The 23,027-nt window shown below is 40.3% G+C and overlaps 2 protein-coding genes and 1 long non-coding RNA gene across 14 annotated transcripts in view; 1 reads left to right on the top strand and 2 right to left on the bottom strand.

The window, feature by feature from the left end:
• Nucleotides 1-13,780, top strand: part of ppp1r12b (protein phosphatase 1, regulatory subunit 12B) — a 31,178-nt gene extending 17,398 nt beyond the window's left edge. For 3 of the 7 annotated variants that reach the window (XM_078950360.1, XM_078950357.1, XM_078950358.1), the window contains 2 exons: nucleotides 9,032-9,298; nucleotides 10,224-13,780. In XM_078950360.1, coding sequence (XP_078806486.1) covers nucleotides 9,032-9,074 — 43 coding nt within the window. In that variant the 3' untranslated portion in view covers nucleotides 9,075-9,298; nucleotides 10,224-13,780. Of the gene's footprint in view, nucleotides 1-104; nucleotides 178-246; nucleotides 523-9,031; nucleotides 9,299-10,223 lie in introns of those variants that run through there. The other 4 variants (XM_078950362.1, XM_078950363.1, XM_078950361.1 and 1 more) reach the window with 4 other exon arrangements.
• LOC144994075 (uncharacterized) lies at nucleotides 1,667-6,570 on the bottom strand. Its single transcript, XR_013657459.1, has 2 exons — nucleotides 2,913-6,570; nucleotides 1,667-2,870 (listed from the first exon to the last, which is right to left on the bottom strand). It is a non-coding gene; the product is annotated as an uncharacterized LOC144994075 (long non-coding RNA).
• Nucleotides 13,781-16,604: 2,824 nt separating the features above from the next.
• The window catches only part of LOC101161806 (synaptotagmin-2), a 71,541-nt gene continuing 65,118 nt past the window's right edge, over nucleotides 16,605-23,027 (bottom strand). For all 6 annotated transcript variants that reach the window (XM_004070826.5, XM_011477429.4, XM_078950355.1 and 3 more), the window contains 3 exons: nucleotides 22,462-22,579; nucleotides 22,015-22,148; nucleotides 16,605-20,649 (listed from right to left, as the gene is read on the bottom strand). In XM_004070826.5, coding sequence (XP_004070874.1) covers nucleotides 20,434-20,649; nucleotides 22,015-22,148; nucleotides 22,462-22,579 — 468 coding nt within the window. In that variant the 3' untranslated portion in view covers nucleotides 16,605-20,433. The remainder of the gene's footprint in view (nucleotides 20,650-22,014; nucleotides 22,149-22,461; nucleotides 22,580-23,027) is intronic.

Below are 23,027 nucleotides of genomic sequence, written 5' to 3'. Positions count from 1 at the left end.
AGAAACATTCGCATGGTTGAGATAAAGGAAGGTTTATTGGTAGAAAGTGACAGGGACACTGAAAAGCTCAAGTTTGACTTCCGTGTTGTGACGGTTCCCCTCAGCCGGATGCCCCACTGAGGTTTCGCTGTGGGTACCAGCCCTGAGAGCATGCTGTGTCGGGGGGAAAGGGGGATGGTGAGTGGTCTCAGTGGCACAGAGGAAGAAACCGACCTGCCTGTCACCTCACGTGTTTTCATTTTCTAGCGGAGATCAGGCATGCTGACACGTGTGGACTTTCAACAAGACTGCCTTGCACTTTTTCTCACAAAGTTGAGTGTCCAGGTGGAAGAACTTGCAGATTCTCTGCTAAAAACAAAACTCTAGTTGTTTTTGAACTGGGAAATAGCATGAACATATAAAATGTAACCCATAATCATGCAAATAACGTCGACATATAATGTGTTATAGATACACTGGCCAAAAATATAAAAGCAACACTTTTGTTATTGCTCCCATTTTTTATGGTATGAACTCAAAGATGTGAAACATTTTCCACATACACAAAATAACCAATTCTCTGAAATATTGTTCACAAATCTGTCTAAATCTGTGATAGTGAGCACTTCTCCTTTGCCAAGACAATCCATCCCACCTCACAGGTGTGCCATACCAATATGCTGATTAGAAACCATGATTATTGCATAGGTGTGCCTTAGACTGGCCACAAGAAAAGGCCACTCTGAAATCCACAGTTGTATCACACAGCACAATGCCACAGATGTCGCAAGTTTTGAGGGAGTGTGCAATTGGCATGCTGATAGCAGGAATGTCCACCAGAGCTGTTGCTAGGGAATTGAATGTCCATTTCTCCATCATAAGCCGTCTCCAAAGGCGTTTCTGAGAATTTGGCAGCACATCCAACCGACTTCACAACCGCAGACCATGTGTAACCACACCAGCCCAAGACCTCCACATCCAGCATGTCCACCTCCAAGATCGTCTGAGACCAGCCACTCGGACAGCTGCTCAAACAAACGGTTTGTATAACCACAGAATTTCTGCACAAACTGTCTCAGGGAAGCTCATCTGCATGCTCTCGACCTTACTCCAGTTCGTCGTCGTAACCGACTTGAGTGGGCAAATGCTCACATGCAATGGCGTCTGGCACGTTGGAGAGATGGCAGACAGCGTGTCTGGCCTCGTGTGGGTGAGCGGTTTTCTAATGTCAATGTTATGGATCGAGTAGCCCATGGTGGTGGTGGGGTTACGGTATGGACAGGCATACTGTATGTTATGGGCGACGAACACAGGTGCATTTCATTGATGGCATTTTGAATGCACAGAGATACCGTGACGAGATCCTGGGGCCCATTGTTGTGCCGGACATCCAACAACATCACCTCATGTTGCAGCATGATAATGCACGGCCCCATATTGCAAGAATCTGTACACAATTCTTGGAAGCTTAAAACATCCCAGTTCTTGTATGGCCAGCATACTCACCGGACATGTCACCCATTGAGCATGTCTGGGATGCTCTGGATCGGCGTATACAACAGCGTGTTCCAGTTCCTGCCAATATCCAGCAACTTCGCACAGCCATTGAAGAAGAGTGGACCAACATACCACAGGCCACAATAGACAACCTGATCAACTTCAGCACTTCATCTAGCTCCTCCCCCTGCAAAAGAGTGCAGACGCTTTTTTCCCTGCTCCTGCTGCTTCCTGCTTTATTTGCTTTTTAATCATTTAATTAATCATTTTTAATCATTTTACTTCTTCCACACATCCTGGAATATCAGACTGGTCATCCTTTTTTGTGACTTCTACCTATACAAATCAATATTTTTGACAAGCCAGCGACATGTCCGGAAGAGGAAGAAAAACAAACTCCCACTGTGAACGCTGTCGGATCTACCAACAAGAAATAAAAGAGCTACAAACACGGATATTTACTTTGGAAACTGAAAATGGACTTCACAAGACCCTTCCAGTAACATCGGGTGGTAAGAAGCCCGCTCTTACCACAAACGAGAAGAATAACAGTGACATAGACCTGAGTGATGTTGTGTCCTTTCCAAAACTTTGTGCGGAGGAACTCTGTGTTAAGCCAAAGCGTAAAGATGACAGAACATCCGAAATAAAGCTCACAAACAGATTTTTACCCCTAACACAATGTGATATTGAAGAACACAGTGAAATTGGACCACAGAGAAGGAGTCATAATGTTGGAAACAAAGCACAGGCAGAAAGAAAATCTGTGCCAAACGTCAAGGTCAGAGATACGCTGCTGCTTGGAGATGGCGCTATCAGTGGAGTCAGCCACAGAAGAATGCAAACTTTATGTTGCCCAAGTTCTACTGTTCCAGTGATTACAGGACTCTTATCTAAAGTCTTGTACCAAGGAGTTAAACGAATAATCATCCATGTAGGTGCTGTCGATATCAGAAAAGAACAGTCCGAACGTTTGAAAAAAGACTTCATCAAGTTATTTGAAGAGATTGACAAAGTAGAGGTTGAAGCATTCATCAGCGGACCTCTTCCTAACATCGATGGGGTGTCACTCAAGTTCAGCCGTCTGTTTCAGCTGAACAATTGGCTCTCCAGAGAGTGTGCTTCCAGAGGATTGCATTACATTGAGAACTTCAATACATTCTGGAAGCGAAAGGACCTTTTCATGGGAAGAGGCCCACACCTGAACAGAGGTGGAGCAAGAGAGTTAGTGAAGAACCTCCTCCACGCTCTGGGGCATAGAGGCCAAGGCCCTGAAAAGGCAGTAAGGAAGGACCGAGCCAGTGTCCCAGGAACCACAGCACAACGGCAACAACAACTACCTCCACCAACACCGGTCAATGACTTGGATCCGGCAGCACCAGCACCACAACCACCTCCATCTAAGGACTCAGCTCCACCAGCATTACAGCAACCACCTCCATCTAAGGACTCACCTGCACCAGCACCACAACAACTACCGCCAGCTAAGGACCCAGCTGCAGAACCACAACAACAACCACCAGATTTGGCCCCAGAAATTCCACCATCTGACCAGCTGTGGGCGCCCCCTGCTACGTCTACTCCCAGTGAAGACTCACTTTCCTTTTCGTCCCCCCCACTTTCACCCATGGCCCTACCTAGCCATTTTGATAGCCTCATCAAGTCAGGAATTAAGATGGCTCCCCTAACACCTGTGAGCCTCACACCACACAGGAGCTCTCCTACCCCTCCAGCGCCCCCTCCTCATCCTTCACCCAAAGTCCCTCCAACACAGCCTTCATCCAAACCCCCTCCAACACGCCCCCTCCGTCGTTCACCCAAATCCCGTCCAGCTCCCACTCCTCCCGGTCCATCACCCAAACTACCCTCAACTCAACCTCTCCTGCGCGCCTCTAGACGTGCTATTCCCCGGAGCTAGGATGAAACGGGCCCCCAGTGTCCTAGGAAAGGTTATGTCAAACTGGGGCCCTGTGATGAACAGCTTCCTTCTGGTGCTATACCTGTAGTTGCACCACGTAGAATGCAAAAAAGGGCAGTTAGACTGTCCAATCAAAGAAATCTAGTTCACATCCCTTGCAAGAAGGTTTTGACCAGTCCCAAGGAAACTAATCTCAAACTTGCTGCACTCAATGTCAGATCTTTATGCAACAAATCATTTTTAATCAATAATCTTATCTCTTCTTTTAATCTTGATTTTATGTTTTTAACTGAAACATGGCTTGACAAAAACACAGGAAACATAGTTCTAGTCGAATCAACTCCCCCCAACTACAAACATGAATCGGAAATACGAGAAAATAAAAAGGGTGGAGGCGTTTCTGCACTGTTTAGAGATAATATTGCAACCCGCAGACTATCATTTGGTGTGTTTTCATCATTTGAGTATGTGTCCTTTAAGATTGAGTTAAAACAAACTCCTCCCTTACTCTGCATAGTTATGTACAAACCTCCTCAGCACAGCCAAAGTTTTATTGATGATTTCACTGAAATGCTCTCAGTTGTGTGCACAGACTTTGATGGTCTAGTCATTACAGGTGATTTTAATGTTCATGTTGATAATGTCAATGACAGAAATGCAAAAGAGCTCAATGCTGTCCTTGAAACCTTTGGTCTAATTCAGCATGTGAGTTGCCCCACCCACAGCAGAGGGCACACTCTGGACCTGCTCATCACAAGGGGGGTTACTATTTACAATGTCAGTGTGGTTGATGTCGCCCTCTCTGATCATTTCTGTGTATTCTTTGACCTGTCTGTTGCTCCCAAACCACCGCCTGGCCCTGCAGTTGTCCAAAGGAGACAAATAAATGAGAGCACTAGGGCACAGTTTGTAGAAATGATAAACCCTGAAAACGTCTCTGGTGCCAATGTTGATGAAATGCTGAATTCTGTTACTTCTAGCATCTTGAATGTTCTGGATGCCATTGCCCCTATGAAAGTTCAATTGAGAAAACATAGACAGAAAGCTCCCTGGAGGAATGATGATCTAGTCAGGGCACAGAAACAACAGTGCCGCAGAGCCGAGCGAAAGTGGCGCAAGTCAAAACTCCAGGTTCATTATGGAATATATAAGGGGGAGTTGTACGCTTACAACCAGATCTTATGCAGAACAAGGGAAAGGTACTTCTCTGAAATAATTGGAAGTTGCAGCAGCAACTCTCGTATCCTGTTCACAACAGTTAACAGATTAACTAACCCCCCAACCCAGCTACCAATAGAATTGGTTTGTACACCTAAATGTAATGAGTTTGCTGTATTTTTCAATGACAAGGTTCAGGGCATTAAAAAAGCCATCAACTCCACAACACATATAACTATCGAACGGCCACCTACTCACTCTAAGCTGACTCACTTTATACCTGTCACTGACCAAACTGTCCAAGAGACCATCACCCGTCTGAGCTCGTCTACATGCTGCCTTGATGTGTTACCCACTAGATTTCTAAAGTCTGTCTTGAACAGTGTGTTGCCATCAATTACTCAAATAGTTAACATGTCTCTTCAATCTGGAATATTTCCAGAGGCCTTAAAAACTGCAGTCATTAAACCCCTCCTGAAAAAGAGCGGTCTTGATCCCACTGTACTGAATAATTACAGACCTATCTCTAATCTGCCATTTTTAGGAAAAGTCCTTGAAAAAGTTGTCTACCAACAGCTCACTGACTTTCTCTTATTAAACAATTCGTTTGATGTTTTCCAGTCAGGTTTTAGACCCCATCATAGCACAGAAACTGCTCTTATCAAGGTAACCAATGACATCCGCCTGAACACTGATGATGGAAAAGTCTCTGTCTTAATCCTGCTAGACCTGAGCGCTGCCTTTGATACTGTTGATCATGGGATCCTTTTGCACAGACTCCAAGACTGGGTTGGCATCTCTGGATCTGCCCTAAGTTGGCTCAAGTCTTATCTGGAAGACAGGAAATATTTTGTTGAAATTGGGAGTTGTGTCTCAGACTACATGGGCTTGAATTGTGGTGTGCCCCAGGGATCGATCCTGGGACCCCTTCTGTTCAACCTCTACATGCTGCCACTAGGGCAGTTAATACGCAGTAATAACATATCTTATCACAACTATGCAGATGATACTCAGATCTATGTGTCACTGACAACAGGTGAATATGGGCCAGTGGATTCTCTCAACCACTGCCTCCAACAGATCAGCGCGTGGATGCAGAACAACTTTCTCCAGCTAAACTCAGACAAGACCGAAGTTATTGTTTTTGGCCCACAGAAACAAAGAGAAATTGTCAGCAGCTACCTTCATTCTCTGTCTCTCAAACCCTCAAATCAAGTCAGAAATCTAGGGGTAATCATGGACTCTGACCTGAACTTTAACAGCCATATCAAGTCAGTAACATCAGCGGCATTTTACCACCTGAAAAACATTGCCAAAATCAAAAACATAATCTCAAAGCGAGACCTGGAGATACTTATCCATGCATTTGTCTCCAGTAGGTTAGACTACTGTAACGGCCTGCTCACCGGCCTCTCCAAACGAGCTGTAAAACAGCTTCAGTACATCCAGAATGCTGCTGCTCGAGTCCTGACCAAAACCAGGAAGTATGATCACATTAGTCCTGTGCTCAGGTCTTTGCACTGGCTCCCTGTACCTCAAAGAATAGACTTCAAAGCAGCTCTGCTTGTGTACAAGTCTCTCCATGGCCGAGCACCAAAGTACATCTCTGACATGTTAGTGCCATATGAACCATCTCGTACTCTGAGGACCTCAGGGACCGGCCTCCTGTTGATTCCCAGAGTCAGAACTAAACAAGGGGAATCAGCGTTTCAATATTCTGCAGCTAAAATCTGGAACAGCCTCCCTGAAGGCGTAAGACAGGCCTCTTCTGTGTTCATGTTCAAATCTAGACTTAAAACATTTCTGTTTAGCCGTGTATATGACTGAAAGGTCCTATCTGCACCTTTCTTTCCTTCCTTTCTTTTTAAATCTTTTTTTTTTTCTTCCTTTTCTTTTAAAGTAAATTTTATGTTGATTATTTCTATGATGTATTGTGATTTTAATGCACTTTTCTGTTTTGTGAAGCACCTTGAATTACTTTGTGTACGAATTGTGCTATACAAATAAACTTGCCTTGCCTTGCCTTGCCTTCATGAGGCAAATGGTGGTCACACCAGATACTGACTGGTTGTCTGAGTCCCCTGACCCCCTCAATAAAACAAAACTGAAGATTTCAGAGTGGCCTTTTCTTGTGGCCAGTCTAAGGCACACCTGTGCAATAATCCTGCTTTCTAATCAGCATCTTGATATGGCACACCTGTGAGGTAGGATGGATTGTCTTGGCAAAGGAGAAGTGCTCACTATCACAGATTTAGACAGATTTGTGAACAATATTTCAGAGAACTGGTTATTTTGTGTATGTGGAAAATGTTTCACATCTTTGAGTTCATACCATAAAAAATGGGAGCAATAACAAAAGAGTTGCGTTTATATTTTTGGTCAGTGTAAACACTGATAGAAATTGGAACATTTGTTGGCCAAAATCTCTGGGGTCCATCTTTTGGTTTTAGTATGAGCAGTTTGGGGACAGAAAGTAGATCTTTTCTTATAAAATGAAAAGACAAGGTTTAGGTTTTTCATATTTTAAGCACAGTTACAGTTTAAAAAAAACAGCAGCAGTGGAAATATAAGGCTTTGTTGGGTCATAGTCTTAACAGTGAAAGTTTTATGCTTCTTGACATTCTTGTAATGATTTGCAGCTGTGTGAGCAATCTGCAGAGCCTTTAAGACAGACGGCAGCAGCAGCCAATTTGTTTTTCTCTTGCTAAACATTCATTTCTCTAATCAAGACTTTTGGTAACAATGCTTAGTTGCACAGAACATCTCTCGTCCTTTTGCTGACAGATCCACACTAGGCTGAGAGTTGTATTTGTGAGCTTGGTTGGAGGTCTGGTGTCAGCATTTACTCCCAGAAACTCGTATTTAAATGATTTGAAACAAAGCACGGGTTTCCATCTGGTAGCACTTATTTGCAGACCATTTGGACCTTGTCAGAACTGAAGTCGCCCTCCACTAATGCAACGCGTCATTTCCAAAAGCCTAGCTGTGGAGCAAACTACTGGGGATAAGCACACATTTGTTGGGGTTAATGTTAAAGGTTTGTGCAGAATCTTCTAAAAAGTGGAAGTCAGTTTAGTTTTCTGAAAGGGACGGGAGTGCAGACTCATGCACGGGTGTGGTTTGACTTCAGGAACGATGTCAGACCACAAACAGTTCAGACAAACCGCACTGAGGTTTCATGGAGTCAAGCAAAGAGGAGACAGAAATCAATTACCTCCCTTGCTCCAACTCTTACTCGGTTCTGGGTCAAGCTACGTTCATACCACCCTTGGTCCAAGCAACCACTTCCAACGAAACATCTATGTAAACACGTGTTAATGCCTGTTTGGGACTTCCACATTGAAAACTGTTCCGTTCACGCAAGTTTCTACGACTGTTCTCAGGCCCTATACAAAACGCACGGCCATTTAACCACAATGCTAAAAAACTTAAATTTAAGTTGCAAGTTTTTCAGCAAATTCGGCTGTTGGCTGCACTGTGGCACTTGTAATCCGGGGGCAGCATTGGAGGTTTTACGAAAAGTTGCAATTTTAAGCAAGCAAGCAGACAATTTTTTTTTTTAAATCGGCCAGTGGTTGGCCGGCAGATTTCAAGGTTGCGTGGTGGCAGCCGGTGATAGGTGCGTGGCAGGAGCGTTATAATTGACTGATAGGAAGGTCTCTAAAGTCCCCAAAATCATCTGATGATTGGCTAATTTCAGACTGACAGGCCCCAGTTGCCGTCCCACTGCCACCATTGGATTGCTAGAAATCGTACAGTAACAGCGCGGTTGCAGCCCTTGACGATAGCTGTTTACATGGCAATGTAAACGGCAATGATGCTGCACAAAACTTGTCATGGCGTTCATAGTACCACACCGACTCTGAGACCTGCATTTTGACGAATTGAGAAGAATACGACAAAGACAGAACATTGTGCTTGCTGCACTGCATTCCCATCACGCAGTGACAGTTGTAATTGTAATCCTAGCACATTCCATGTCCAACTTTGACCAACCAGGGACTCAGATTTTGTTTTTAACGGATTGAACCCTGGATCAAGATTTGTACCATTTCAACACTTCGCAATCTTCCAAGTGTGATGGCGGACATCCTCAGTCAGGTAGCTGTGTGTACGCCATGGGCTAAACACGCGTTCCACAATGCACGATGTGAACTTAGAACTACAGTTGGATTTTGTTTGAATATATTGATGTTAAATTAGCTTTTCATCATCCTTTAGTTCAAGCCCACACTCTGATGACACAAACCCATTGCCTGTTGTAGCTTCTATTAGTTTTCCATGTGTTGTGTAGTTTCCTCTTTTTATTATACCTCCTTAGAAAAATGCAGCAGCTCTACCTGTCCATTTTCTTCAGTGTGCATGTTCCTTTAGGCAGAAATAGAAACAGTATCTGCCTGTTTTTGCCCACGGCCTGTCTTCCTGCCCGCACTGTGTTTTCTGTCTGTCCTGCCTGTATCTTTCTCCACCTGTGTGCAGGCTTTCCCTGCTCTGGCTCAGGTCCAGTCCCTGCGGAGGATGAACGAGCGTCTCCTGGCTGAGAATAGAGCCATGCTGCGCGTCCTTGCCCGCCTCTCTGAAACGGCCTCCATGCCAGAGACAGAGGACCTCTGATCCTCTGAGAGCATCCGCCCTCATTTCCTCCCTGCACCCCCCCCCCTTCCTCAGCCACAGCACAGCCTGCATTTCTTTTCCTCTTTTTTTTTTTACAATCTGTCCAGCTCCTCTCTGCTGTTTTCCTCGCAGGCAGGTCCCGCTCTCTTTCAGCCTTTTCTCCTCACCTCGCTGTAATGCTTGTTTTTTCCCCTCCCAGAATGCTTTTGGCTGTCAGGGGTGCAAGTTTGTTACTTCAGACAGAGCACAGAGCAGAATTTATTTAATGCTCTCTATTGCTTCTGGAAACTTTACTCTAATTTTGTTTTATCCGACTAAAAACCAAACAAAAGTGAAAATACTTGCATCAAAATAAAATCCTATACTCTGTAATATCATATCGACAATGAATCGTATCATCAACCACAAGCTACGGAAGGAATCGAATGGCCATTAAAATAAATCGTTACAGCCCAACTCCAAAGTCATTTTTGTTTGTCTTTTATTTGTTTTAAAAACAGAATATCTAATGTTTAATTTACTTTTTATTTGTATGCAAAACAATATCAATGTGCCTGGGAACTTAATGATAAACCATCTGTTGCGTTTTATTGATTTAAAAAAATAGCCAATACAGTTACTTTTAAGTACCAGTAAATTGATAACTTGTATTCGTGTCATTCAGGCTCCAAAAGAGTTTTTTTATATTTCAGAAAATATTAAGGGGAAAGTTTTTAACATGCTGATTTCATTGGATTGGTCTGTGTTTTTAGTCAACCTTCTCAGCATGATCCTCTTTGTTTTTTTCCAGCTCAAACACTGAGACAAAGAGAGGGTGTTTATTTTTAGTTGTTGCTCGTGAGAGATGTGGCCTAGATTTTTGGGAAATTGACCTCCCCTGTGTTTCTTTTTGTCTCACTTCATTCTGTCACCTTTAAGAATGCAGAGTAAACTGCCAGTTTCACCATTCACTGCATAATGACATGCCTAATGCATGCCCTAACAGTAGTGGATTTACACTTAAAAAAATTCTACTCATGAACTATTTCTCATGGCTTCTTCTGTTTGCTTTTTGCAGATTTTAACAGAACTCAAGTCAGACAATCAGCGGCTGAAGGATGAGAACGGGGCTCTCATTCGGGTCATCAGCAAACTCTCCAAATGAGAAGAAATCTGAAGACCTTGAAGTGACTCTTTAGTTCTATACAATGTCCTACGTTTCGGAAAAAGCCCGGCATGGCTGCTGAAAATTATCCTAAAGATTCCTGTCAAAGATCCAAATAGGAGCTAACGTTTGGATTTAACACATCATCATGGAGTCACTACTGTACCATACAGTCATGGGCTTTAACCCTTGTGCTATCCTAGGCACTTTAACATTGGGAGTTGGGTCATCTAGACCCACTAGACAGAGCACTGAACCTTTTTTCTTCAATGATTTGTGATCTTCACTGGTGTCCATGGATTACATGAAATCTTTCCACCTTTATCCACCTTTGTCATGGTAGGGAGAACATGTCAATGTAAGGGTGGGGTCATAGGATAGTTCAAGGGTTAAGTATGGACCAGATGTGTGGTTGAAATTAACTTTATGCTCTGTTTTAGACTAAAGTAGGAATTCACATGAAGGAGTGGAGCCCTCCAAATATGTCAATCACATCAATATTTCACATTTATTAGTTTTTGGAGGAAAACATTTAAGTATTTCAAAAGTAGCTTATTCATTTTTAATGAAATATTAAAAAAAACACCTCTTGCCTTTCACATACATTTTTAAAGAAATTGTTCTGACACATTTCACAAATAAAAAAGAGATAGATATTTGTTTTTAAGGCCAGCTTCCTCGAGGGGGACCTCACTGCAAACAAGATGGCGCCCAGACATCATTAGCCAGTAGTGGAAATTTCACAAGTTTTCAGAATTTTGGCACCTTTTGTTAAAAGTTTTTTCTGTGAATAAACTGTTAAAGATAAAAGTTATATATTGGTGATCCATTAGCCATACATTGACATAAGAGATATGGTTATGAAAAGCCATAGATTTGTGTATGCATCTCGCAAAAATCACGCATAATTGCATAGGATTTTCATATATTTGTGTATAAACTACATAAATATGTGTACACTGTACAATTCTCAACTGACCAAAAATGTTTACTCAAGGCCAAATTCACGTAAAGATCCGCCGAAACCCCCGACAGGCATTGGCGAACATAAACGAATGAAGAACGGAAGAAACACTTAAGAATTGTGTCACGAAAGACCGAAACTTCTTACATAGAAAAAATGCGCTACCTGTACGCAGTGACTGTGTGACATGGCCTTAGAATGGGGCAAAAAAAAACGGTAATCGTTTTGTTCCTTTAAAAAAGGATATTTACAAAAGTGAGTTGTAAAATTGGTAAGCAATACTTTATATTAGTAATGTGTTGCATATCAGTGAAAAGCTGCTTTTCTCTGGAACTCAGCCAATTCCCATAGATCGTGTGAGGAGTTACGGAATGTCAAAAGACACAGGTTTCGACACAGACATCTCTGGTATCAAAGGTTTAAAGCTTAAAACGGAACCAATGTAACTTTTAGGGTTGCCTGTACTAAAAAATAAACTAGAAAATAGGAGTATTTTTCCACCAATATGGGGGGGGTCCTAAACTTCAGGTTCCGGTTAAGGACTCCCGCTTCTGGCCACTGATGTCTGGGGGCCGTATTGTTGTCTGCAGCCAGGTCCTCTTGGCTTCCTCAGGTGAGATAAGTTCAGTGCCTCTTTCAAGCAGCCTTATAGCTCCTTCAGTGAAACAGTCTTCATCAGTCTTTGCATATTTTCGCTAATTACGTCTTTAAAGCACTTTATGACTTTATGATCGTTTGCGTTTTGCAGATCTTTAGTTGAAGTTTTTAGACATCATCATTTGGTCTTTGTAGCAGCTTCACTGCACAATGAAAACATTCAGTTTCTAAAGCCTCATTTCATCCTTTAAAACATTGTACGTTTTGAACCTGAGGAGACACTCTGAGCACGTGCAAACACCAATAAAATCCTCTGTTTTTCATTTAAAAGCGATATATTCATTTATGCATTACTGGATGTAATGACCTTACTGTGTTTACTGCTAAGGATCACAGTAAACATCATTATTTTTTTATCCCTATGGCCATCTTTGTGAGATAATGAAAACACAAGAAGCAAAAATCATTGGCCTATGAAAGACTTTCAGATTTGTTATTTTAAATAAAAAACACCCAAGAAACAGCTTCGAAACTTAAACTTTTGACCATTAAGTTAGTCAGTAAAAATTTGTATAGTGTAACTTCATTGGTTACAACATAACCAAAACGTGCATTAAGTTCAAGCTTGACAAAATAAATGTGATCTTTGTTATGCTCATGATTTACAAAAAAAAATCTTTTGAGAAAGCCCTTTAAGGAAAAAGTAAATATATACTGTATTTACACTGATCGCGTCAGCACTTCACTACTGTAAAGTGCTGCAAGGCTGCTTTTTTCCACTTCTTAATCCGCGGGGATTATGTTCATTGTGTAAACGACTGAAGAATTGCGGTAGTTAAAAAAATGTCAACTAAAGGGTTACACCGAATTTACACGGATTTGTCTGCGGTGCATCTCTGTTGCGTTGCTTGGGGAGTTCGTCTCACGACCGTCAGTTAGTTCAAATTGACTTAGTTTCCTCTCCAATTCCGTGGCTCCCAGAGGAGTGGTTTGTCCTGCCACCCACACATCGAGTAGTTTGTCCCGTTCTCCTTGCTCAACCAAAACTTAAGCAATCCGGCCTTATCCACTTTCCTTCCTCAGTCCTTGTCAAATTCATGTTTTATGTCATAAATAATGTTATGTTTTTGTACTTCCAAAAGTAAACCGTCGTCGTCCATGGGGAAAATAGACGCCGGTGTTATCTGAGGTGTTAATGTGTGTTATCGTATTGGCACATTACCTTAAATATAAAATAACGTTTTATTTTCCAAGTAAAACAGACGTGTTTATATTGAAACGCTGACCTGTTTCTAGTTCCCCGGGATTTTGCGGCGAAATTGACGCGTAAATAGAACTCCTGCATAGAGCTTGCATTGCATTGCGGAGGAACGTAAACATTCTGATTGATTAATGAACGTTTTATGTTTTTCTGTCAACGCCACCCAATGGAGATGCACAGCAGATGGACCAATGGGAATCATCCTTTAAGCCTGCTCGGTGCTAATTGTCAACTGCTTAATCCAAAAGACTAGAAATACTTGCCAGTAAGAAGTGAATAAGTAAATCATATTCAAAGTGGTCTAAAGAAAAGGTTTGAAAAAGAAAAACCTTTCAGTTCAAATGATGCATTTTTGACTTGTCTTAGTCCCGTTAGAGATCGAAAAAACCCAAACCTTTAGGATCTTTTACAAAAGAAAATCTACGCAATGAAAAACTGAGTGTGTGTTGCATGTTGTGAAGGTTTTAGAGTCCAGCGTGGAGTGCAGCTTGCTTTGATAGTGTTTATTCACACTTCAGTCACAATCTGCCACCCTCAAATATGTCCTGGTCAACAGTTTGGAATGTGATGTATGCTTGTCTGCATTCCATGAACAAAATGCACATGTGACAATGAATAATAAATACAAAAAAGTTGTGGTAATTAAAAGGCCTTTATTTCCTATTAGACTTTTTTTACAGAACAGAACACATATGATAAATCTGTAATAAGTTATTTGGTTCTCTCGATAACTTTATAAGGATCCCCAATGTATGTCGACATAAGGGTCAAGAGGAGTTTGTGAGCAACATTTGTGTCCAGTCAAAGGCTAAAGCATGCGATCCACAGTAGGCACAATTACTGACATGAACACGCGCACCACAACACTAGACACGAAGAAACACAGCTAGGGGACACAACCTGACTGCCCTCCAGTGCTATAAAAGAGGATGAGGAGAAAGAGATGAAGCAGGAAGAAATAAAGGGAGTACAGCTGCATCTGGGATCAGAAGGGAAGGACTACACGCTTGAGAGCTTGGTACAGTTCTGCCTGTTTGGCAGTGTACACTATGTTCCAGTTGTAAACATGAAGGTCTGCTTTCTTTATGCTCAGCAATAGCAGTTTGAATTGGAAAACACAAGTGGACCCTACTTCCTTTTCAGCCTGCCAACGCTGATAGTTGGCTACACATGAACAAGACAGGGACAGGCAAACAAAAGCACACGTGAAAGAGCACGGCAACAAATATCTGTTGGCGGCTCCGGCGCATTTCCACATAGACATCACAGAGGTAAAATAACAAAACAGGTCAGAAAGACGGGGGAGACAAAGAAGAGAGACACTGTAATAGAGGAGACAAGACAAAGTGACAAGATGGTGCTCGTCTCTGCTGAGAGGCTGCTGGACCAATTTTCTACCTTGCAAAGTTCAAGGTTTCCCTTTTCAAATCTTGGTGCTTAAAAAATAAAAAAACAAACCATGTAATCTGTTGCAGATACAGGACAGCTTGATATGTGCATAAGACAGTACACATCTATACAGGCACGCACAACAAGCAAGAAATTGGACCGCTTTAAATAGAAACAATAAATGTACATTTAATGAGTTACCTGTTCCACACATGCAGACCTGTACTGTACAATACATCACTTCTCTCTGTGTCTGCCAAAGGGCCATAACTGGCAGTCTTGTGACCCATACAGTCAAAGAAAGTCAAACAACTTCCCTTAAATGTGCTCAGAGTTTACTTGCATCATGGCACGGAGGACTGAAACACAATGAAGAAATAAAGGCAGCTGCAATCAGGTAGTGGCAGTTTTTTTTTTTTTTTAATGCAGTACAATCCTGCATTTGAACCGTTCTCACTGTGTTGTTTGGTCACAGTCAATTGTATAGATTGAACAGGGAATTCCTCCAATATAATCAATGAATGTGGAGCATGATGCAACACAGGGAGAACTGATTCCTGAATTGATGGCAGTTTGCTTCAGAGAAATTGGGTTTTGAGGTGATCGTGACGGCTCGGTACAATGGAAAATGTGCTCATCTGCATTCTTGCCAGGAGTTAAGATTTTAGCATTGACTGTTTCATCTGCCAGTTTAAAGCATAGAAGAACACAGTTTAGAAGTGAACATACATATATGAATTTTGTGTGTGTGTGTGTATCTCTTTTTTAATTTAAAATGTTCTGACAACAATAACTCATTCATGCTACGGTCACAAATACAACTGCCACTGCGTGACCTCCAAATGTGACCAGGCAGCCACTGACTGCTGTCAAAAAAATCACCCGGTTTCCGGTTCTCCACGGCCGCCGCACAGCACGTAACAATGCTACTGCCCCCTCCCAATAACAAATGTCACCACTCGGCCAATTTGGCTGTAAAACTTCCATTAAGGTTGTGATGCATGCAGTGGCATTTTGGCATATGTGACCATAGTCTCGGTCTTCAACAAAGCAGAAACTGATGTAAGATTTGATTATAATTTCCACATTTAGAACATTCCGGGCCCAGGGTAAGCTAGCCATCTCCTTCCTCCATATTTCACTTTAAAAATTGCACAATTTCTCAAGCATTCACATCTAAATTCTAGCTTTTGAAACAATTAGTAATTTTCACTCACTTTGGTATAAATTTCGAAAAAGAATGATACGAAATTATTTTGGCACAACAATGCTACTTTGCAAAATACACCAATGAATGTGGCCAGCTATATCACAAATTAGCTAAAGGAGGGCTTGTAAATTAAACAATAGAGCTTTGGCCAACAATAAATGCACAATATTAAAAGTAGACAATGCTTAAAAAGTTTTTCTTCAATTTAAGTTCATTCACTAGGACACCAAAACAGAATCCGTCTTTGTAATCATGTACTTCCTATGATAACGACTGATGGTTTTTTTTGACAGTGAAATGAAATAGTAATAGCAAAATATTTCTTAATACATGTTTTTTAAAGCATTTGTTGCCAAGAGAATAAGAAAAGAAAGGGAAATTAATTTCATAAAAATAATAAGGCCTTTCCAGGCACATTTTGAAAATTAAAATTATCAAAGTAGCACTAATATTTTTATCTTTAAAATAAAGCGTAGTGCAAACGGAGGAAAAGGACTCTGCTGAGGAATATGAAATCAAATATAGTATGGCATCAATTATTTTTAGCTATTACGGTAATTGTGTATGGATGTCTGCATACATAACCCCTGGCAAGAAGGCAAGATTTCCATAATTTCAAAGCCATTTCTTTTATATATGTATATACATATATATATGCAACACAGGCAGTATCTGTGTATGTCTTCAAATGTCTTCAAATGATTTTGGAATGAGTCTGTAGTCATAATTATATGCATAGTCCTATGGAAGGGTTGCACTGTACCTCTATTCTCTGATAAATTATAAGTTGACGGTGCTTGGGCAGTGTGCAAAAAAATAAAATTAAAGGAAATAAAATTTCCAAATGAACTCCAAACCACCTGCAGAGGTTTCTTTTCTTTTCTTGTTTTTTTTTTTTTTTTGATTGTACGTGTATATTCTTCTGCAAAAAGAACAGAAACTAGAAGAGTGACCCAGTTTGGTTTATAAATTGCAGTCAGCCCAAGAATAGAATGCACTCTAATATTTATAGTGATATTATTAATACTGAGATCCTATTTTATTATCATATATATTATGTATACTGATAAAACAAGGAGTATGCATTACTAATCACAATACAGTAAAATCGGCTACCTCTATGAAACAAGGACATCGGATCTTTAAAAGTAGAAAAAGACACATTCACTCACAACAGTTCTCATTTACAGTAGAATGAATTTTGCCCTCTTGATGAACAAAGATCTCTAAAAAATAAGAAATGTTTAACATTGGCCACAGAAAACAAAAGACATTTTTATTTTTTTCTTCATAAATAAATTCTAGCTATTCAGCTGAGCTCTAAAGAGTTAGTGCTTGAGTGTTATGGCTTTTAGGTTTGTCTTATATTTTTTTTTACATATACACTTTATATAATAAACAGAGTAAAAGAGAGACGCAGCTGTCATATTTTTCAGGTCGGCCAAACACAAAGAAAAATATACTTTGAATAAAAAGAGAAAAAAGTTGATTTTTCAACGTTATTTCTTTTCATTTAAATAGAATATTTTTTAATTGGGGCCTTGGAGCAGCAGCTAATGTATCCGACTGGATTCCTGATCAGTGGTGGCAGAAGCAGATCCCCCTCCATTTAGAGATTGAATATTTTTTCCGATAAACAGTTTAAACTGCCATTTGAAAACATTCAACACTTGGACTCTGTCTTGACTATTAAAAAATAAAAACATAATTTTGTTTTTTTGTTACCAAAAGGAAACTAATCCAACACTGATCATTAAAAAGTATTTGGGAGAAAAAAAATGCGAATATATGTTCTCAAATAAAGTTTTGGAGCACAGCAAATTTAAATAGCAAGCATGCGGCTACATCGTCATTCTACATGAACTCACACACAGCACTGGACAACACACTTGCTTAAGAATTTCAGGCATGGAAAGGTTCTTATTAGTAGCAGTTATTCTATTATTTGCACGACATTCTCTCCAATGACCCTCATGGAAAATAAATTCACACTTTGTTCTATTTAGAAAATATACAGTGCATTTTTTTCCCTTCTTGGTGTTATTAAAATGGCAAATTACGATCATTTACGTACACGATATATTTTTGCTTCATCTCTAAAACATGCTCTTATGTACAGTATTTTGTATAAACATGCAGTATCAACAAGTAGGAGCTATGTATATAAGCAAAACTACACAATGGGCTGCTTGATTGCTTCCATGTTGCTTTTCCGTTAGTGTTGCTTCTTCAAAAAGAGAAGGAAAAAAAGTGATGTAAAGGTGGAAACTGAATTGAACTGCTAAAAATATGTGGTTTAAAAAGCCAGCATTTTTTTTTTATTAAAATAGAAAAGATGCATAAAAGGTTATGCAGCTTTACATGACACACCTCACTGGTAGACGCTGCTCTATATGCTTCCAATAAGCATATATTTTTAGTTTGTTTTCAGTTTTAATAAACAGCTTAACCAGCAAGGAAGCACACTTGGGTCCTAACAAAAGCATATGAGACATTAAAGGTGTCATAAGTCTATTCCGGGCTGCTCAGCTTTAGTCAAACAATATTTTTCTGGATGTTGTTTTTACTCAAAATTCTTCTCCATCAGAATGTTATATCACAATTATAGAGAGCCAAAAACAGACCCGTGTTTATTTTGACTTCGTTTTTCAGAAAAAAAGAGAGAATTTCAAATCCTGCTGCTAACATGTATCCTGATATGCTATAGTTGCAAAAAAGTGCTACCTATTTAAAAAATTTACCCGAATTTTTAGGTGCTGCAAAAAAAAATACCAGGCAATATCAATATTTAAGGTTAGAAATGAGCTGGGGTGCACAGTAACAAGACTTCCAACACTATATGAAATTTTAGACAGTAGAAAGTCAAATGGAAATGAATGGAGGGCCTTGCTGTACTTTAGCCTTTAAAGGGAGCTGGACTTTTATTGTGCTCTTAATGTAACCCCTGTTTGTTGGAATTTTTGCCTTTAAATTTGGATGAAAGTGTACAGTATTAAATGATAACATTGTTTTTTTTTTTTTTTTTTGCGTCTTTGGCTCTTTATACTGAACCTGATCCATTCTGTGAAGATTCCAGGGAGAAGTGCTCGATTGAAATGTGTCTCAATCCCGGGAGAGACTTGTCTGCATGTGCCACAGAAAAACATTTCCATTCCACAACACTACATGGCAAATAAAACACAACACAGAACAAGAAACAGCATCAAATTGTAAAACAGGAAAAAAAAAAAAATTTTAAAAAAGAAAAAAACCCAGTAGTGCAATTATGTTCAACAGTTTGGTAAGCTGTGTATAAAACACACACGGATCAGTGCTTTCTTCCGGGCCGTATCCTTCTGATCAGGTGAGAAATTCAAACCAATGAATTGGAGTTGAGGACAAAGAAAGCAGAAGCGAAGCAAGGGGAATCTCGTTTTAAAAACATCATTTCCAAGAAAACAGCACTTATTCTCAACAAATAATTAAAGCTCTGATTTCTGAGCACACAAAATATTTAAAGTGCCATAAGATAAACAAAAAGAGAAAGAAATGAAGCGAACAACACGGCTAACTGGAAGGCGTCCCTGGTAGTTGAGAATTGCTTATCTTGTTACTTGGAAGGCTTGTCTCCTTTATGACTGTAAGACGGTTATAGGGATTCCTTTAGAGTAAAACCCTTGTGTCAAGTCCATGATCCAATGGCAGTAGCACTGAACAAGTGACATACAGAATCTTAGGTGTTGGGAAAGGGGGGCGGGGGATGGCAGACTGCAGCCAGTAATCGACACCTTGTAAATACCATGTCAGTGGTCGTTGGAATCGCCCTGACATTTCCACACCTTTTTTTAAATCTTTTTTTCTTTTCTCTGTTGTTTGTATTCTTAAAAGCACAAACAGCTCCCATACTGGAAATTTATTATTGCCTCCCTCTGCCCGTCGCTTCATGGATTAACTGGCGCAAATCAGCAGGCCTTCGGAAACACTTCCTTCTCATCCTGTGTTTTTGAATAATAACAACCCGTTTTGGAACAAAAGGCATGAAGTTTCAATTTCCTCTCAGTTTTCCTGAGACGATGGGTTGAAGGTCAACTAATCACAAAGGCAGTGTGTTTGTGGGTAACTGGATATGTGCCTGCTCCTACATCGCTACCCAACTCTAGGAATGTACTTTAAACTAACAGAATTCTTTAATGTGTTAACTGGCAGGCGTGGGCTATGGTGCATTAAACACCTATGGAATGGACCTGCTTGTGTTATTTCTCTATTATATGGCAGTATAAAGCATTTAAGCACTATTCTAAGCAAACTGTGTCACTAAAGGGAAAAGGGTGAAAAGTACAGTGAGTGTATGTTTTCTCCGTTCTATTATTAGATTTGCATGTAGCACCCCTACTGTTCTTCGTAGTCTACTTTGTATTCTTTTCAATGGAACCACAATGACTATACAAAAATAGATCTGAAGGAAATTAACTAAAGTATTCATCCGTCCTTTGACTTGTCTTCTTTTCTCAGTGACATGATATAATAGATTATGATTTTTTTTTGGGGGGGGGGATTACATTTCCCATCATCGTCAGATGGTTTTCATGGAGCTTTTGAGAGGTGGCAGTGGTCGAGTAGGATGGGGATCAGGGTAGACGTGGGTGCTCTTCTGGAGTGTTACGTGGAGCTCTGGAAAATGATGGGAAATGCAAGTGTAGGTAGGTGTGGAGACGGTGGAGGTTTACTTCTTGGCATTTAGGGCTGCGAGGGAGGCATCCACCTCCTCCTCTGGCTGCAGTGGATGCCACTGGGCGATGGGACGGCGGGGGTTGGCCAGCATGTCAGACCAGTGTTTGAGCCCAGCTCCCGTGGATTTGCTTCCCACCCAAATCTTCCCGATGGCGTCGTTTTTGCCAATCTTGTCATAATCCAACACTGTGATCACAGCTTGGATTTTCTGGGAAAATGTGGAGAAAGCAGTAAAATCGGTTAAAAATGTAATGATTGCATTGGTTACGTTTTTCAGTGTTCTTCGGGTGCCGATTATCACATCACAGTCACGCTTAGTTTTAAAATTAACAGCATTTGGTCTTTAACTTCATGTCAATGTGTTTATTTTTGGTTTTATTTTGAAAAGAATTGAACGACAACTTTTTAGACAAAGCAATCCACCGATTTACTTGAAATTTAAAGTGTTTATTACAAGTATTTTTTTGATCATCTTTATTTTATTTTGTAATTTAATTTTCATTCTTGTGACTGTTTTTTTTTAATCTCCTTTCTGTGTGTCACACCTGGGTTCTCACTGGTGGTCACACCTGCGTCTCATTAGATGAAGTCAGCTCAGGGGTTCTACTGTCATTGATGCTTTTGTATTTATTTTATGATTTACTCCTGACTGTGGAGATTCTCATTCATCAAGGTTAATTTATCAAGTAAGATAAAGCCCATTGGAGAACAGGTGAAGCATTTTCAATAATAAAAGATAAAATACATCCAGTATACTGCTTTTTTGTGCTTCTGTTGCTCTTTAAAAACAGCTGGATTTGACCAAAGTAATTAATTTATTAATAACACATTAATATATTACTTATAAACCAACGTGTGGTAAAAAGGGAAAACATGTCCCCCAGCTTCCTGATTTTATTGCAAGTTATTAAAATGTAATGTGGCATAAGAGTATGGTTCGCCCAAGTCTATGAGTCATTTGAGGTTTCATAGATTATGTAACACTAGTCACACACGGTTGTGAAAAGCTTCATGTGCAGCGGTTCAGTAAAGCAACATAAAAGGAAATATGCGGTAGTGGAACCAAAAGTTAAAACATAAAAAACTGTACCAAAAATGTGCAAATATTAATGTGCATGCTCACAAGACGTTATCTTGGTGGTTAGCTACTAGGCTTCAGGAAAAAGTAACACACAGTAAAAAGGTGACGCAAAGTACATCTGAAAATAAGTCGCCATGCGGGAAACTCCACCAACATACAGTGTCTAGAAAATGAGACAAGGGATGGATCAGAAAAACTTCAACATAGCTCCTTGGATACCAGCTTGGGTGTAATACATGTGATAGCTTGAGGCATCTCCCTGTTCCGTTTGATTGTTATTTAAAATGCCACATTTTTTGACATTTTAAAGAACAGATAAAAGATAAATCTTTTACCACTTGATTTTTTTCCACATTTCACTGCTTAAAACATGTTAAGATTTGTGAAATATCTGCATTCATCCAAAAATGCTGAAACTGTTATAAACTGAAAAGCATGTTGCACCCCCATATACACCCCAAGTACACAACAGTATGGTGCTCCTGTCCCTACCTGCATTTGCTCAAGAGGAATCTCAAAGCTGAAGGATTCATTGTAGTAGGGATTCAAAGTGTTCTTCTTCACTGTCGTCTTCTTCTTCTTTAGCCTCTTTCCATTCTGCAGCAGGTTGATTTTCACATAGGGATCTGAAATTAAATATAAAAGGTGGGATTGTTAGTAGGACATTAAAGAAAAACAGTGCAAGTATGTGTGGGTTGTAGTGCTGTACTGCACCAACAGATGGGGCCAATGCTAAAGCCAGGATGAGAGGGTGGTTACTGCATGCTTCTGCACGTGAGCAGAACAGGCCACTGGGACAGTAGCTGTGCTCACATGCACACTCTCTCGGGTATTGCTGCGCACTGTCTACTGGCCCACAAGTGACCTCTCAGAAAGTTTCAAGCTCAAAGAAAGAAAAACAACATCTGGTTCTCAGTAGTGCAGTGTGAAGAAGCCCACCTGACAATCCACCTACGTCCATTTTCTTCAGGTTCTTTGCCTCTAGAATGCAGATGGTGAGTTTGCCTGCAGTTGGGACGTAGCGCAGGGAGATGCAAATGTCACCCAGCTTCTCAGGCTAATAGAAACAAGAACAAGCACAGAAAAACATTAAGGATGTTCTTCAGCAGACGCGAGACAAAAAAATAAAACAACTAATGAACATTCTTTTGTTTCAATTACTTCCTTAACAATAAAATGTGCCTCATAGAATTATTTACAACTACACTGTAGCTGGTTAAGTAATTGAATTGAGCATTCTTGAGGTGGCCCTGGGGAAGCGATGCATTGAGTAGAATCAGTGTTCCAGTGCAGTGAAAGCTGACACAAACCAGGCTGCAGTGATTATAATTATTACAGGTTGCATCTTAAAGATCTGATATGTGCTCTAAATGAAATGATGAGACAGGCCAGATCAGCTTACTTTTCCAAAATTATTTCAACAAATAGGAAAAAACCTAAGGTTGTATTTAAAACTCTAGATTCTCTAGTTGCACCTTGTGCCTCTAAATTCCCAAAATTTTCTC

The sequence above is a fragment of the Oryzias latipes genome, chromosome 7 (genome assembly GCF_053564925.1).
Source record: "Oryzias latipes strain Hd-rR chromosome 7, Olatipes_Hd-rR_3.1".
Lineage (NCBI taxonomy): Eukaryota > Metazoa > Chordata > Actinopteri > Beloniformes > Adrianichthyidae > Oryzias > Oryzias latipes.
This window is presented reverse-complemented; position numbering and strand designations above follow the sequence as displayed.